Here is a 17341-nt window from a genome sequence, read left to right on the forward strand (position 1 = left end):
GCCCACTGTCTTAGTTTGCCCTAGAGAAGGCATGACCTACACTGGATTAAATTCAATGCTTTTCTGTGAAGGCTGCCACTCCCCTGCCCCCCTGCTTCTGGCAGTCATTTTGTGCTGGCGCCTACAACACTTTTATCATGATCTGTATCAGCACCTAACTTTTGACCGAAACACTAATTAGACTGGATTATTCCATTGTTTTCATTATTCTGGTGTTAATTGTCCCCAAGCAATTGAGGGGGTCTCTGCTTAGAAAAGCACACCATGCCTACCATGGAATAGACCTACCTTTTCTGAAACCTGCAAATCTCAACTTTCTCCTCACAATTAGCAGCTCTCTTGTTGCAGAGAGAGTGGGTGAGTGATTCATGTCAAAGCCTCAGAACAAGCAGGTGTGGATCTGAGGACTCACCACATTCCTGGAGGGGGACAACATAAATAGGCTGCCCAGGTAGTTTTACTGGCACTTAGTCTTGCTCCACCCATTGTGGATTAGACATTGGTCACTCCCCTTTTGGTCTTTAAATAATCTTTCCATTCTTTAGCAGAGTGCAGACTTCTTGCACCTTATAGACTTCGCTCCTTAGCCATACTAGCCTCACATTCACTATATGGTACTCTTATCTCTTCCCCCCCTCCCGTTATGATCTGACTTATTCACACTATCACTTGACTCATATATAGACCATCTTGTGTACTAATCAATTCTCCCAGGTATAAAAGCTTTTCTCATTCTTCCACAGCTGTTATTTGTTAAAATCCTACCTTAGCTGCTGAACTGAAGCTCAGTTAAGCAAAATCTTCAGATTTTCTATGCATCTGATAAGATCCACTTCAGCGGGCAAGATTGGATTTTCGCAAAGCATAGCTTCAGAACAATGAGAAACGCACTCCGAGCTGGGAGAAGTGATCAATACACAATACAGTCAAAATACAGGTCAAGCAAATGTGTGAGTGAGCCCCATGTCTCATCTTTTCAGCAAATGTCTTGGCCCAACTCTCTGAAAATCCAGCTCCTTCTCCTCCTTTCTGAGAGCATGTTCATATTACTCTGCCTCCATTGTACTCCGACTGCTAGTTTGTGAAGCCGCACTTACAAGACCTTAGCCACAAGCCCTATGAATCCTCTAGCTCAAAGCACTTTTTCCTCAAACCAGCTTCCATTTGACCAGAAAACTTGCCTTAAGATGCTTCAGACAGGTGCCAACCATGGTACCTCTCACAGGATTCCCCTACTGATCATCTTCTCACCTGTGGCGAGAAGGATCTGAAATTGGATCTCCCACTCCACGCACACCCTCTTTAAAACAGCTAGGTGGGCGACTGTTTTCAATCAGCGCAGTGGTGGGGATCTTTAAGCTCTTCCCTTGTCTTATTTCCCATATGTACCTCACCCCCCCCTTGCTACAGAAGGAAACAAGGCAAGTACCTGTATGATGGAATCAAGGTGTTGGCAGGGACATCAAAGGTCCAACCCCGGCCAATGCTGAAAATCTGCTGCTACAGCAATCCCTGGTCGAATGGGTGCCTCCCCCACCCTGTAGAGTCAATTACGGGTTTTGAGGAGTCATTAGGCTGGGGAAACAGTGGGAGGGGGAGCATTAAAACTGCTCCAGTTTTAGTGCATGTGTACATACCCCTGTACATACACATTTGCTTTAAAGGGAAAGCATGAGATACCTAGTCACACAGATCTTCCACATTTGCTTCAACCCTAATTCTACCTCACATCAAGAAAGGGAAGAGCAGGGCATAGGCAATGGGGGTCGCGGAGGGAAAAGGGCAGAAGGCCCTGCAGCTGCATCCTGTTTTGGTGCCTCAGAACACTGAAAGGCAGAGGCACTTTTTTCCAAATGAGAACTTGGCACCTGTTCTAATGCAACCTAAGGCCCCTTTTCTGCCCTTCTGTCCCTGTTTTCACATGTACATTTGAACAAATAAAGATGGCTAGCCAGAAAATACAAGTGCATAGATATGTATGCATTTGCAAACGTGCATACGGGTTTGTTAAAGCATTGTGGTTTTAATCCTTTGCTTCCAGGCAAATACCTGCACAGTTTATTGTGCTGGCTGTGGTCCACAGCCTGGCAGCTGTCCAGTTTCAAACCTCTTCTTTCCGTAGAGCCTCTTGAGGCAGGCAAATGACTTGCCTATGATGCTGTGCTCCCAAAAAATGCTGTCCCAGTGCTGACACCTGAAAAAATCAGGTCCCCATGTCACCCTCCTTAAAAGAGTAACTATCTCAGATGCGGGATCTCCACCCACCCAGTATAACTGCTTAGGACAATGGCAAAGGTACCAGGAGATCAATCATCACCTGGCACAGAAACTCTGAGCTTCACCAGCAATGTTGTTCGCTACTACGTTTTCTTCTCTGCTCCTGCAGAGCCATGATGCAGTCTTGTCCCACATATGGGGGCACTGGAAGTGGGCCCTCGATCCCATAATTATGAAGGGGACAGTCGTGCCAGCATGCCAACCCCTCCCTGCCGCCCTTGTTAAGCTAATCAGCCTTGAAGTCAGCACCTGTGAAGGTTGGCAAGGCAGAGCAGAGCAGAGCAGAGCACAGGACTAGGTGTTCTTGCAAGGTTTGTCCCCAAGGATGGCACTGCAGCATGGATACAAAAAGGCTGGGCACCAAGTCAGAAAGAGAGAGAGAGAGATGAAAAGGACCAGGTGAGTCCTTGGCAAATGAGGAGTTAGTGCGGAAAGGCTGCAGGAGGAGGAGAGCGAAGGGCAATGGAATGAGAGCACTGTTGATGACTGCCAAAGGGAAGGGGCCGAAGAAGAAGGGTGCACATAGCAAGGACACAATGGGCTGGCTTAAAATAAAAATTAAAACCAGGCTCCAGAGAGGGACTTTGGCCACGTTGAATAGAGGTGGCGTAGCAGTGTGGTGAGGAGTGTCAGCTGGAGCCAAGCAGGCCATGGCTTGAATTTCAACGCAGGCAGTGATCTTGTTTATGTGGCTTGAATCAAGAGGAGGCCTCACAGCTCCATGGCAGGACACCTGGTTTGCATGCAAAAGGTCCTAGGTCCAGGCCCTGACATCACCATCAGAAAGGATCAGGGGGTAGGTAGTGGTGGAAGGGCCCCCATCTGAGACCCTGAGTCATTATCAGACATAGACAGGCTGGGTGGACAAATAGCCTGCCCTGGTCGAAGGCAGCTTCCTATGTCTCCCTAAGCCATCATCTCTCTCCACCTGGAGATACCACATCACAGCAAATGCCAGCCGAAGCCCAAGAGTACCATTGTTTCTGCACCTACAATGGCAGCCACCATAGCAATTTTCCCAAATCGCGATGCCCCAAGTGTTTTGTCATTCTGTGGCATTCTGGGTAAGGAGCACATGGTGGCCATCAGACAATTTTTTTCTTCTACCCTACTGTACTGCAGAACAATTGCATTGGGGGGAGGCTTTGTGTTTTGGGAAAACAGGGGCTGCCTCCAGACTCTCAGTATTTTGTGGGAGGTTTTCAAGCAGGCAGATTAGATGAAAACTCATCTCCCACCCAGCCCAAATCAAATGATGAAGAAGCTTAATTATATCACTTCAAATGTGGAATTATTAGTGTCCCTAAATGTACTTTAACTGTACGGTGTGAATGTGACCAATGTAGTCCCTGATCATGATAGCTGTTGGTCTTTCCTTTCTGCTGCCCCTTCCTTCTGCCGATAAACAAGAAATTCTGGGACTGGGAGTCCCTGGGAGTGCATTTCACACAGGGCACAGATCTCTTTGTCTCTCAAATGAGAATTCCTAGTTTAACTGCACAAGCACATACTCAGTTCTAAAGAAGGGATGGGGCCATGACTCGCTGTTCAGAATATTACTTGTTTTGCTCTAGCACTGCTTTTGATTGGCTCTAGAAAAAAACCCAAAAGATCTGGACAGTAGGTGCACAGCTACAGGGAAATCAGCTTGCACAAACATTGCCAAGCCTTATCTACAATTTAGCTTCAGCTTCCCGGGCTGGGATCCCCTGGATCTCTGATCCCCAATAAAGTGCTTCTTTCCTCCTCATGCTTGGGTCCTGCCTTTGGGTTGAAAATGGGGTGAGGTTGGTGGCATAAACAAAATGAGATGTCCATCCTCTTCTTCCTCAGACTATTACAATCCATAGCATCTGGCTGGTCATGGTTAGGAACGAAAAAGGTTCTGATCCAGAAAGGTAACTCATACATTTTGGATAAAGGTGGTCTGATTGACATCAGCAGTAGGATTCCCCCCACCCACCAGAAGACTCTTGTTTCATCAGTACCAACCAGACCCCTACCTAATACCGTGGGATACTCTTAGTAGAAGCCCTGGATTAGTATCATAGAATCATAGAGTTGGAAGGGATTCTCAGGGTCATTATTTGGTCCAACCCGTTGCAATGCTGGAATCCAGCCCACAGCCATCCCTGGGTGGGCTTGAACTGCCAGCCTTCTGGTTAATAGCCAGATGCACAGACCTATTGCGCCACACCACCTAGGTCTACATTACTACTTCTACACTGAACAATGATAATTCTTAAGGAAAATAGGCAGAAAAGGGCAACTTCTAACTTTGCGAATCAGATGTGGGCAGAGTGGGGTGGTTTACCCAAGCAGTGGATGCTGAGGGCATGGAGCAGAGGTTAAGTATTGGAGCTGTGTGTACCTTGCATCCTGCCCTGCACCCAAAAGCTAGCCTGGTGCCAGTGGAAGTCGGCCCATGATTAGGTCAACTGGGCAACTGCCCCCACCAACTTCAGCGTGCCCTTAACAAGCTCGCACTCGCCTGTGTTTACTTGCAACCAGTCCAGGGGTCTGGCTATTGCCATCCTCTTCATTGGTCTTATGGTTGCCCCTTGTAGAAATCAGCAGGTGGAGTCCAAAACGGAATTAACTGGCTCTGCCTGTCATTGGCTCTAGCTCCACCTACTGCAGGCCTCCTGCATTACACCTTGCCAGTCCCAATAGACAGCAGCCACCACTGCCTGCCTAATGCCCTGCGGTGCAGGGGAGGGTGCTGTGAGTACTGAAGTAAGATCAAGCTGCCAGTCTTGTTGGCTTGTGGTAATGAAATGGAATGGGCCACTGGAATAGCTCAACTGGTAGAACATGAGAAGCTCAGGGTTGTGGGTTTGAACCCTGTGTTGGGCAAAATCTTCCTGCATTGCAGAGGATTGAACAAGATGACCCTTCCAATTCTATGATTCTATGCTGCTTGCTGGGACCAGGATGTGGCAGGGCAGCAGCAGGGGTAGGCATGTCCCAAGTTGACAGCTGTGGGTCCAGGTGTGTGCACACTTATGCCTGCCACCACCATCAATCCACCTCACCCCACCCCACCTTGGTCCTGCTGAGTGGCAGCACTGCCTCCACCTCATGCAACTTGCAACTGGCAAGATGTCCAGGGCCAGTCCTGGGAAGATTGTGCATGAGGTGGTAATTGAATTGACCCTCATACTAACAGCAACAACAACACTTTCCTTTTTCTTGTCCCCACTCAGACATTGTGTGCACTTAAGAAGAGCCCTGCCGGATCAGGCCAAAGGCCAAAGGCTCACAGTGGCCAACCAGATGCCTATAGGAAGCCTGCATGCAGGGACGTATATGTGGAGGTCAGAGCATGATGACATTGCTGGCCACATGCCCAGCATCCATGTGGCACCTTCTATGTGTCTTGGAAGTCCAGACACCTGCCTACGGAAAGCCTATGTGCGAACAGCTGTTCACACATAGGCTCCCACGTGATCAGAGACCCTGGTTGCGCAGGGTTTCTTCCGATGTGGAACTTTCCCCATGCAGACAGCCCTTGCACGAGTATCCAGAGGGCATGGCCAGAGCCACGCAATATGTTGGGGCTGAGGCCAGCAGTGCAGTCCTGTTGCTCTCTTCCTCTGTGTGTAGGTTCTCTACACATAGAGAACACCTGAATGGGATAATTGCTAAGCACCATTGAAAGCAGGGGCATTGCTAGGCGGTATTTAAAAGACTCAGGGCACAGGCCCATGACACACATTTGCAAACAACAACCAACACCTATATGCCAAATTGTATGTAGAGATGTGGATGGTGGGTGGGCAGAATCTCACCAGCCCTGGGGTCTGCAGTGTGCCCAACTGTCCTGTAAGCAAAGTAAATTCCTTCCTCCAGTGGCAGCAGAGCAGCCCTAAATCTGCATTGCAAACCTACATTGTGTTAAGAGAAACAGTGGTTTCATACCCTCCATCACCAAGCACATAAGGTAACATTAGAGATGGGCCTTCCACCCCGAGGCCTAACCCATGCGATCCTTCCCTCTTACATGGAGGAAAGCAACATTATGCTCGGTTAGCCTCACATCATATTATATGGTGGTGAGCGGGGAACCCTACAGCATAAGAAAAATGGCTGCCTCAACCAGGTAGGACTGAACTCCTCTATGTTTCTTCTCTGTTACCAGTATCTCTGGAACCGAAACCGTTAGGCCTTGTTACAAAACATTTGCTACTCACCTATCCAGGCCAGCTGCGAAGTTGGGTGCCATCATCCCCACCCCTGGTCAGTCGTCTCCTTAAGCTGCAGCTTACCTGGCTCTGAGGAATCTCTTGCCATATTGAATTTCCCACAATGCCTTGGAGTGGACTGGTGCATTTTGGGCAGTTTAACATGGCCGGTGGCTTCCCAGACTCAGGGAAGCTCACAAATAGGCAAGCAAGTGGACTGAAGGGGCATCTGCCTCAGCATGGGCAGATCCTACCATGGCCTTTTTAGCTTGGCATTTACCCAAGTGTTCCAGATGCTCATTCTGGCCCTGTGTCTAACAAAGGAGGCCTAGGAAGAAGGTAGGCCTCCCCAGGCTGTTAAAAGTATACAAAGCTTGAGGATTTGAACATATTTGTTTCCTCTGCAGACACTGAACGTGGAACAGGGCAAGGGACGGGGGAGGGGAGGGGTAAATTTACAAAGCTGCCGTCCACACATTCCCCGTGAAGCTTTTGGGCCATATTAGGGCCAGGGTTGTTTTTCCCCTGGCCCAGATGTATCTGTATCCATCCAGGTTATGCCCTTCACCTCCCTGACAAAATGGGTGCCAGTGCCAACAATTCCCCAAGAGGAACAGCTGCCATGTGATTCTCTGGTGGTTTGGACGATGCTCAGAGAACACAACCCAGAGATGGCGCCAAATGCGTTTGTAACACAAATATGGGATTTTTCAGGAATGTGGGGACCCCAAGGCTGCAAAGATGGCAGGAGCCTCCCTAACACAACAACAGCAGAGTTGCCAAGCCTGAAAGAGTTGTTCTCTGCCTCTCCTGTCCTTGACGCCGATTCAGAAAAATGAACCACACCTAGCAGTGTTTTCCCTTCTACGCCTCTCTTAATACCGTTAAAGGGAAAAGGGTGTTTTCTCTGTGTTTTCTAACCCAGTAAGCCCAACTTTAACCCGAAATCTGAGCAGAGATCAGAGAACTGTGATGCAAAAACAGGATGTATTGCCTCTGCACACGCCAGTCCTGGCCTATGTACTGCCACCACCTTCCCAGTGGGCCCACTTTAACCCAAACCACCACCTATCTCTGACGCAAGCCGCGATGAAGGAATCTTTCGGTTGGTAATCTTCAGCTTCTATTGCACACCCAGCACCACTGCAGAACCACAGATCATATTAAGTTTATGGAGGATGCTGGGAGGGAAGGATGATTCAGAAGATGGTGCCAGAAGCAACCTACGTGGCAGGGTGCCGGCAGAGTGTGAGGCATTTTTAATTTCCTGAAAGGACTCAGCTTTCAGATGCTACGGATTGCTGTGCTCACGTAGTGGGTAGGAAGGATGTGTATGTCTAGAGCCCCTTATCTTTGCCAGGTTTGCTTTGCAGTTAAAAACACAGCCTTTGATACTATCTGTGCCACAAGCTGAATTCTCCTGCAAGGTTTCAAAGCACCCTAATAGGTCCTCCAGGGGTCTGCTACCTAATTTCAACATCAAAATTCCACCAGCAGCCAGATTCAGAGCTGCTGGGAAGCCTTATCGCATACATGTAAGAGAAAGCTGTGGTTATTAGGAACGACATGGAGCTGCCTTATAACAAGTCAGGCCAGTGGTCTATCTTGCTCAGTATTGTCTACACTGATTGGCAGCAGCTCTTCGGGATTTCATGCTGGGCTTTCCTACATAGAGATACCTTATGCATGCAAAGCAAGTGCAGTTCCTCTGAACTATGGCCCTTCTGTAAATAGGGATTGCCGCTCTGTATGTGCTCAGAGACACTTACTTCCTTATGTTTAATTTGCACCCCAGCGATGACAAAAAGAATGAGGAGTGCACAGATTCTGGGGCTCCTGCTTCAAATTTAGTCCTAATATCTGCCTGCCTGTCTATCTGTCTGTCTGTCTGTCTGTCTGTCTGTCTGTCTATCTATCTACTAGCTGCTGCTGCTACAGCACTTCTTTGCCCAGTTCTATTCAGTGAAAAAGGCCCAGGTGTTTACGGGGCGACAAGTGTTCAACACGGCCTGCAGGAAGCCCCCATTCTTCCTGCAATGCCTCTACCTGCGGCAGAGGGCTGTTCCATGCCTCTGATACACTTCTAAAGAGGTGCAGGGGCTCAAGCCTGCCCAAGAGCCAACAACCAGAGTGGACCCCTTGCACCACTAATCCCAGAGGCATTCCTTGGAAACTGCTGTGTTGACTCACTCTGTGAATGGTCTGAGGCATAATTTCACCACTTCTAGGGCTGCGCTGGAAAGAGGGAGAAGCCCTAGCTGTGGTTTAACCCTCAACAGGTCTGAAGACCCGGAGCCACCCATATCTGAGAAGAGCAGTAATCATGGATCCTTTCACAAACCTTGCTGCCGGTACAGAGACCAGGCAGAGCACCTTTGCCCACCGCCACCACCACCTCTCACTTTGCCCGTACCTTCCATATCTGTGACAGTCACAGTGGCGCTGCTGACCACTTCGCCATGTTCATTCTTGGCCATGCATTTGTAGAGTCCAGCGTCGGCTGCTTTGCAGCTGCAGATCCGGAGGCTGCCATACTCCTCCTCTTGGCCGTCCTGCTCCTTGGTGGATGCGATGGGCACTTTCTCCTTGTACCAGCTCAGGTGCGGCTGGGGGCTGCCTGCCACCACAACCTTCAGCAGGATGCTATGGCCGATGCTGACCGTTGTGTCTGTCAGCTCCTGCAGGAAGACCGGCGCAGCAGCAGCAGGGCTTCCCTGCTCAGTCATCGCAACTTTGGCTCTTTTGGGAGGGATGGCAGGGCTTGGGGGGGCTCTCCCTGAGCCCCGTCCCGTCCCCCCAGCCGGATGGAGGTTGCTCTGCCCCTGAGATCTCTGCATGGCTCGGTGGGGCCTGCACACCTGTCACGTCGAGTACTGCCTGGGCTTGCAGATCTAGTCCATAACAAAAGCCCCTCTTCTAGCAGGCTGGGAATCCCACCGGCCACCTGGGCCCTGGCAGCGCTCCCCAAGCAGCCGTCCCCCTTGCTTGATGTTCACCCTCTGCGCGCGTGTGACCTCCCACCCCCGGCTGCTGGGTACCTGCCAGGGGGCATGGACACCGCAGCCCCAGGTGCCTGCCCACCCAGCCGGACAAAGTCCCAGAAGGTCATTCCTCTGCCGGGCAGGGGGTTATTTTTAGGATGCTCTCAGGTTGCAGCCAGCCCATCCCAGCACTTCAAGAGAGCCGGGCTGGTTGGTGCAGGCTGAGACGGCCCTCCTGAGTTTGCTCACCAGCACTCACTTCTCCCCAACCCACAACTCCTAAAACTTTCCCTACCTCTTAGCAGACTTGGTGCCTCCCCTATCCCAAAGGATCCCCCTATTTTTTTCTTTTCTGTGGAGCCCAGGACCAATGAGTCCCCAGCCCCTATGCAGTTTCCAACATGCCCCCCCCCCCCGTCTCCCCCTGCTCCTCCTCCTCCCAAATAGCAGCTGCCATCTGATGTGTCACATTCCTTGACCCAAGCTGAGAAGAGCAGAGCGCATGACTGGGGCGGCTTAGCTTTCCTTGCAAAGATAGACATGGGAGGATGGGGCTTTCCATATTAAGGCCTTGGGGGCTTTTCAGGCCCAGCCCTCACTTACCTGTCCCTACGCAAACTGTGCTGGGGACACCTGGAAGACTGGCTGGGGAGACAATGGGAGCTTCTAGGCCCAGCCTGCTCTGTGAGCGTTTGTCCTGATTTAAGAACAGAAGCAGAGCCTGGCTGGATCAGGCCAGTGACCTGCCTGGTCCAGCTTCCTGTTCTCACAGTGGCCAACCAGATGCTTGTGGTGAAAGTGCAAGCAGGATCTAAGCGCAGGAGCGCTTTCTCCTCCGCTGTGGTCTCCAGCAACTAGCATTTGGAAGCACTGCTGCCTCCAGCTGTGGAGGCACAACATAGCCGACATGGCTGGCAGCCCTCAGCGCTTTCCTCCCTCAATTTGTCTATTCTTCTTTTAAAGCCATCTAGGTTGATGGCTATCACTGGCATTTGGTCCCACACGTGTTCCAGTGCATTTCCCCCAGCCACTTTCCCTGCTGTAAAAAAAGTCCAATCTTGGGGAAATGGGTTTGTGGTGCAAGAGCTCCCTATTCACTCTAATGGTGCAACCTGATTATATGGTGGGATCTCACCCTCAAAATAGTGACAATTTGGAAGTGTGTTTTCCCCATGTAGCCCAGTGGCCACAAGAATATTGTTTTTGTTTTAAATAATATTTATTAAATTTTCCAGAATAAAAAAGAAAGATAGAAAGAAAAGAAAAATATAGTTTACACTTAGTTTCAGTAACATCTTTCCCGGACTTCCCCCCCTCCCCCTCTTGTATTCCATTTCCCTTAAGTTGATTCCACAAATTCTTACCCCGAATTTTAAAGCCTTATTATAATTTTAAATAACCCATTTATTCCAAATTAATTTATCTTATTTAACCATTTCTCCTTATATTTTATATACTTCCCTAAGGTCGACCCCATTTCCCTTCCACGAATTCCCCTATTTTCAAACAACAGACAAGAAAAAAAAAGGTAGGGGGACCCCACAAACAAAGCACAGGGAGAAGAGCGAGATGATCGTTCCAGCTTGCCAGCTGCAATGCTTGCACAGAGAGAATGTCCATCACAGTGCAATGTTGGATTCTGCCCATTAATTCCATAGATTGCACTTCCCCGTATATTGATTTTTTTATTGCACAATGTTACATAACATAACATAACATAACATAACATAACATAACATAACATAACATAACATAACATAACATAACATAACATAACAACATAACATAACATAACATAACATAACATAACAACATAACATAACATAACATAACATAACATAACATAACATAACATAATAACATAACATAACATAACATAACATAACAACATAACATAACATAACATAACATAACATAACATAACATAACATAACATAAAACATAACATATAACATAACATCAGTAATATGGTTTTTATCAATCTATAATGAGCCTCCCAGTGAATTAAGTTGAAGTACCAATGAACTATCTCACTAAAAACATACTACATAAACAGTACGATTTATCATTCACATTGTCTTTAAACTCTTAATTGGTATTGTAAGGAATATCACTGAAATATTCGAAAAGCTGTCTGTAAAGTTATTCAGAATCCAAGAACAATGATGTAAGAGTGCCTGGATGATGGGTGGACACAAGGTGTTAGAGTTTTGTAACAAATTAGCACAGAAGAAGAAAGTGAATGCAGAATAAAATTAGATGCTAGACAGGGTCTTCCTTTTCTTAGGGTTCCTACTTCACATTAGCAGTTTAAACAGTAACACTTATTGTCCTTGCAAAGTTGCATTTTAGTTGGCTGTGGCTGACAATTTTTTGTCAAAGCTCAGTATGTTTTAAGAGTTGAACCTCTGCCATCAGAAATAAGTACCATTGGGTTCCTTATTCCTAGGAAATTATGCATTTGATTGCAACCATGCTGATCCTAATAAACTGAGCATCATGCTGTGTGCTGCTGCTCTTTGTGTGGTGTGTGTGAGAGAGAGAGGGAGATTATATACACCTATAATAACTGATCAACACATCTCTCTGCATTTTGGGGTTCTTGAGGATGTAGGCGGCTATGGAGGGGTCTGTCATTATCATCATCCTCATCATCATGACTGATATTGTTATTATTTATTAAACTTCTATACCACCGTTCATCCAGAAATCGCAAGGTGGTTTACAAATGACTCAGGACTCTTGCACGTCAGCATTTACTACTACACCACTGCCAGAAGCGAAAGTGGGAGGTAATATGATCTGGTTTGTAGCAGGAGGCAGAAAGGAAGATAACACTGGTTTTGTGTTTGTGGAGTGGGTGGGGTAGAGGAGAAATAAGAATCACAGCCAGGGAAGATAAAAAAAGAATTAGGGTGTTGGAGAAGGAATGGAGAGAATGTGCAAGTCCTCACTCGGCCATAATGCTCACCTGGGGCAGCTGTCATCTTTCAGCCTAGCTTACCTCCCAGGGTTTTTGTTCAGATTAAATTGGAGGGGGCAGAACAATGCACATCACTATGAGCTCCTTGGAGGAAGGGCATGACATAAACGTAATGAATTAAGAGAGGGAGGCTGGCAAGAGCTGGTAAAGATGGATGGGAAGAGAGGGGGGAGGGAGGGAAGGAGGGAGGGAGGAAGAGGAAGGTTATGGATGCACAGGCCGATGAAGCCAGATCAGAGACCTGAGAGTGCAAGAAAAAGGAGGCAGGGAGAGAGAGAGAATAGGGGAGGCACAGAGCCAGATAGTGCTGGCTCAAGGATTTGGGGACATCTGCTAAATCTGGGGAGCCCAGGGCCAAGAAAACAGGAAGGATAAACTCTGCACTGGAGGAACATTGGCAGAGTGGTAAAATCAGTGTAGGTTCCAGCTACATGATTTGCTACAGAAGGCTCTGACAGGTGGAGGAGCCAGGAGCAGCCCACAGCCTTATGTAGGATAATTGTAAAAAACCAGCCCGAGAGAAATTGATGGATAACAATAATCAACAATCATAAAACGCAATGAAAGCAAAGGATCAAAATTAAGGCTCCTCCTGCTCTGGGATTCAATCCATTGTGGAGAACTATTGCATAGCCTGGTGCCAGGCCCGGGGAAGGGTTGAACTATGCTGCCACCTGCTGGATATCGGTTGCCTTTGTGCCAGGTAGTTTAGTTGATCTCATGAAAGAAGGAAAAAGGATGTGCTGCATTGGATCAGGCAGATCCTTTGAATACATTGCACTCCTTTTGCATTAAAAGTTATTCACTTAGGCCCAAAAAGAACCTTGTCTCTGCCAAAAAGACTTGCTGGGGGGGGGGGGCAGAATGACTTCCCGTCTCTGTTCTTGGTGAAAGCCCTAAAGGTAAAGGTAAAGGTACCCCTGCCCGTGCGGGCCAGTCTTGACAGACTCTGGGGTTGTGCGCCCATCTCACTCAAGAGGCCAGGGGCCAGCGCTGTCCGGAGACACTTCCGGGTCACGTGGCCAGCGTGACATCGCTGCTCTGGCGAGCCAGAGCCGCACACGGAAACGCCGTTTACCTTCCCGCTGGTAAGCGGTCCCTATTTATCTACTTGCACCCGGAGGTGCTTTCGAACTGCTAGGTTGGCAGGCGCTGGGACCGAGCAGCGGGAGCGCACCCCGCCGCAGGGATTCCAACCGCCGACCTTTCAATCGGCAAGTCCTAGGCGCTGAGGCTTTTACCCACAGCGCCACCTGCGTCCCGGTGAAAGCCCTGCCTGCAATCTATTTAGGGCAGGAGCGAGGAATATTTCTCAGCCCAAGGGTCACATTCTGACCTGGGCAACCTTCTGGGGGCCACATGCCTGTGGCGGGCAGGGCCACAAGCAAAGGGTGAATTTTACTTTTGTACAGTAGGCTAACAAAAACTTTTGCAAGTGGTAACTCAGGTTACATACGCTTCAGGTTACATACGCTTCAGGTTATAGACTCTGCTAACCTAGAAATAGTGCTTCAGATTAAGAACTTTGCTTCAGGATGAGAACAGAAATCGTGCTCTGGTGGCGTGGCAGCAGCAGGAGGCCCCATTAGCTAAAGTGGTGCTTCAGGTTAAGAACAGTTTCAGGTTAAGAATGGACCTCCGGAACAAATTAAGTACTTAACCTGAGGTACCACTGTAATGGGAAAAAATTATAAGTTACCTTGCAGAACACTGAAAACAATTAAAATTTTTGGCAGGATCGTAACAACACTTGTAATGTAACAGAACTATGGTAAAAATGGAATTTTAAGGCAGGACAAGAGTCTCAAAGATGTGTTCTCCCAAGCCCACATTTCCAGCATTTTCGCACTTCTGTCTCAATGACATTTATGCTGCCTTGGTCATGTCCACAGAGTGGAAGATGGCAGGATCCCCAAGGAGATGCTTTACAGGGAGTTGAGTTGGCAGGTCAACTCTGCATTACAAAGATGTCTGCAAACATGGCATGAAGGCTGACATCATGCCTTCCAGACAACCACAGCGCCTTGAGACAGTCAGATTGTGCGTCCACAGCAGTGGCCAGAGGAGAAAGGACTGCTGGGAGGAGTACAGAATGAAGAAATGTCCTGGTACATCTGTAGCAGTGAAACCAGAAGCCTTCATCTGCCCTACCTGCAATAAAACATGTCTCTCCTATATTGGTCTCCACAGCAGGCGCTGTAACTCTCCAGCAGCTTGACTTTACCCTTGATGGCTCACTCTTCCATTGTCTCTTGAGACAGACGGATGCCAACAATAGGACCTTGTAGACTTGTAAGGATTTCTGAGCTAATGTATGTGAAGGGCTTTGAACACTCAAAACGTGCTATATTATAAAGTTGTTAGTGAGCCTTGTCAAGGAAATGAGCACATCTCGGGCTTTAAGCCTTTGAAGATGGTGTAGCAAATGAAAAGAGAGAGAGAGAGAGCAAGGAAAAATATAATGATGAATGCATTTCTCCATCTCTAGTTCTATGTGGGGCCCAGGGAACTGTGGTGAAACTGAACAGTGCTTCAGAAAATGCCAAACACCCCCACAAGAAATGCTAAGAGCAAAGCTGCCCCTCCTATTTTTTCTTAACAGAGAGCAGCTGATATTCCACATGAGGAAAAAGAGCCTTCTGGCAAATTAGATAAAGATGATAGAAATCACGGGCTTACATGCGGGGCTAATGAGAGTTTGTGTTTGGTGGGGCTGTTATTGCACCAGCGAAGGAAGCTTAGCTAATAAAGCGATCCAATGATTGCAGGGGGTGGACTTGATGACTCTCAGGGACCCTGCCAACTCTACAATTCTCTATTTCTGTGCAATTCTATCATGGACGAAAAACTGCCAAATATTCTTTTTTAGCCCTGAGCAATGAACCACGTGCTGGTTCATGTGATACAATTACTCTGAAAGGAAGCCACACTTCCACACATGCTTGTAATAAAGACACCTATGCATAGTGTGAGGCACACAAGAGTTTGTGTCATTACCCAGTATTCTCCCATGCAGGCAGTGTGCGGAAGTATAGAAGTATAAATGGGTGTGTGTGTGTTTAATCTTATAAACCAACAATTCTGGGAAGAATGACAAATCTCTTACAGAAAAGCAGCAGCATAAAAGATCAATGTGCCTAAGGGTGTCGCCAGATGGACCTTTTATAGCCTTTCTCTGTGGTTCATTCCTTTTGTTTACAGGGAATCCACAGAACATCAGCCCTTCCCGACAAGCTGTTTATTGAGCATTCATTCTGATTTGCTTGCAGGTATATTAGAAAATGTTAGCTATTTAATTAGCATTCACTCTGATTTGTTTGTGGGGAGGTTAACTGACTTTGCACCAAAGCAGTATCATTTTATACTTCTGTTGCATTTCCCCAACACTTCTCTCATTGCAGACAAAGCCCATTGGTGTATGGAGAAGGGTCATCGCTCAACGGTGGATCTTCTGCTTTGCATCCCTGGCTCAATCTCTACCCATCTCAAGTAGGGCTGGGAAAAACTCCTTGCCTGAACCCCTAGAGAGCCATTGCCATCTTAACCGATGCTAGTGAAAATCCTCAGAGCGTGGGGCAGTTCATTCATGGAAAGCTGGCATACTTAGAGAACAAAAGAGAGCAGGGAAGGCAAATATCAAGTGTGTGAACTCAGAATTCTTCTTTGGGTACCAGTGCAGTTCTGTAATTCACCCAACAGTTGCCAGTGGTACATCTTTGTGCACAACATTGGACTGGGAGGGAAGATGTAGAAATCCTGGGTACAAAGTGGACGTTTTGTGCTTAGCAATCCAGAAGACAACACAGCTGTCAGTACATATATTAGTTCATGGACATAGCGGATATATAATGTACTTATTAAGTGGACGGAAGAAAGCTTCATCAAAAGATACACCCATTTTAATAAAGAATATGAGAGATTATTAAACATTACCTGCTCAACCATGCAGCATCCCAACATCTGTAGTATTTCATATGATCAAATTAATGTTGATCCAAGACATGAGAGTTATGGATACAAGGACTCTTATTGATTCAAAATCCAGGTGATCTATTGATTTTAAAACTGTGGCTCTTCTGGCCCCATGCTGGGGTGTGTGTGTGTGTGTGTGTGTGGGTGTGTGTGTGGGTGACAGAGAGCATATGCATACACATGTTTCCATATACCGTATATATGCATAAACACATACATGCACATATACTTGTTGAATATTTTCAGCTCATGGTCAGTGACGGCCTTCCGTGAATCACTGGCCTGCAATAGGCCAGTGGACAAGTTTGTAATTTGCTCTTGAATTTCCAGAATAGTGTTACTAAAAGTAAAGTCACATTAGTTTTTGCAACTATATTATGCATCAACAAACATTGCATGTTATTAATATTCTCAGTGTGGCAACTGATAATATTTCAACTGTCAAAATGAATTTTTGTACTGCCTAAATACTTAGGAAGGCAATTTCTGTGCAGAGACAGCCTTCTGTCACAGATGTATATTTATGTGTTAGTCGTGAAAGGGTAACTTGTTGATTGCAAGACCAATTTCAGAAACGAACATGTTTGTTACAGGAAAGTAGCGATACTACAGTATGATAAGTATTTGGTGCTTTTATTGTTGATGATTAATGCCGGAAGGTTGTTTTTTAATTATATGGTTGTCAATACATATGTCTTACAAAGATGTTCAAAGCAGCCTGGGAATTATTATTCATTACATTGTAACTGCATCCATCGGCTTTGCCTGTTGCATTTTTGCTGCTTTTGGTGAAGCCCACTTTTCTTTTGTTTGCAGATATAAGTCAAATCTCCCACTGCTTGGGCTGCATTTGTATTTTAAAATCAGCAAATAGATTACTCAGGAGGGGAAGGGTTACATCTAGATTCATCTTTTATGCACAGAAGTATTCCAAGTATTCCTTT

At 47.1% G+C, this 17341-nt stretch overlaps 1 protein-coding gene and 1 long non-coding RNA gene across 4 annotated transcripts in view; one reads left to right on the forward strand and one right to left on the reverse strand.

The window, feature by feature from the left end:
- SPEG (striated muscle enriched protein kinase) overlaps nucleotides 1-10250 on the reverse strand; it is a 99531-nt gene extending 89281 nt beyond the window's left edge. Inside the window, exon 1 of one of the 3 annotated variants that reach the window (XM_083726504.1) lies at nucleotides 8875-10250. In XM_083726504.1, coding sequence (XP_083582630.1) covers nucleotides 8875-9298 — 424 coding nt within the window. In that variant the 5' untranslated portion in view covers nucleotides 9299-10250. Of the gene's footprint in view, nucleotides 1-6470; nucleotides 6578-8874 lie in introns of those variants that run through there. The other 2 variants (XM_083726505.1, XM_083726509.1) reach the window with 2 other exon arrangements.
- LOC310839282 lies at nucleotides 6707-17102 on the forward strand. The gene is made up of 2 exons (XR_014561392.1): nucleotides 6707-6800; nucleotides 14318-17102. It is a non-coding gene; the product is annotated as an uncharacterized lncRNA (long non-coding RNA).
- The last annotated feature ends 239 nt before the right edge of the window (nucleotides 17103-17341 follow it).

This window comes from Podarcis gaigeae (genome assembly GCF_964106915.1).
Source record: "Podarcis gaigeae genome assembly, chromosome: 1".
In the NCBI taxonomy this organism is placed as follows: Eukaryota; Metazoa; Chordata; class Lepidosauria; order Squamata; family Lacertidae; genus Podarcis; species Podarcis gaigeae.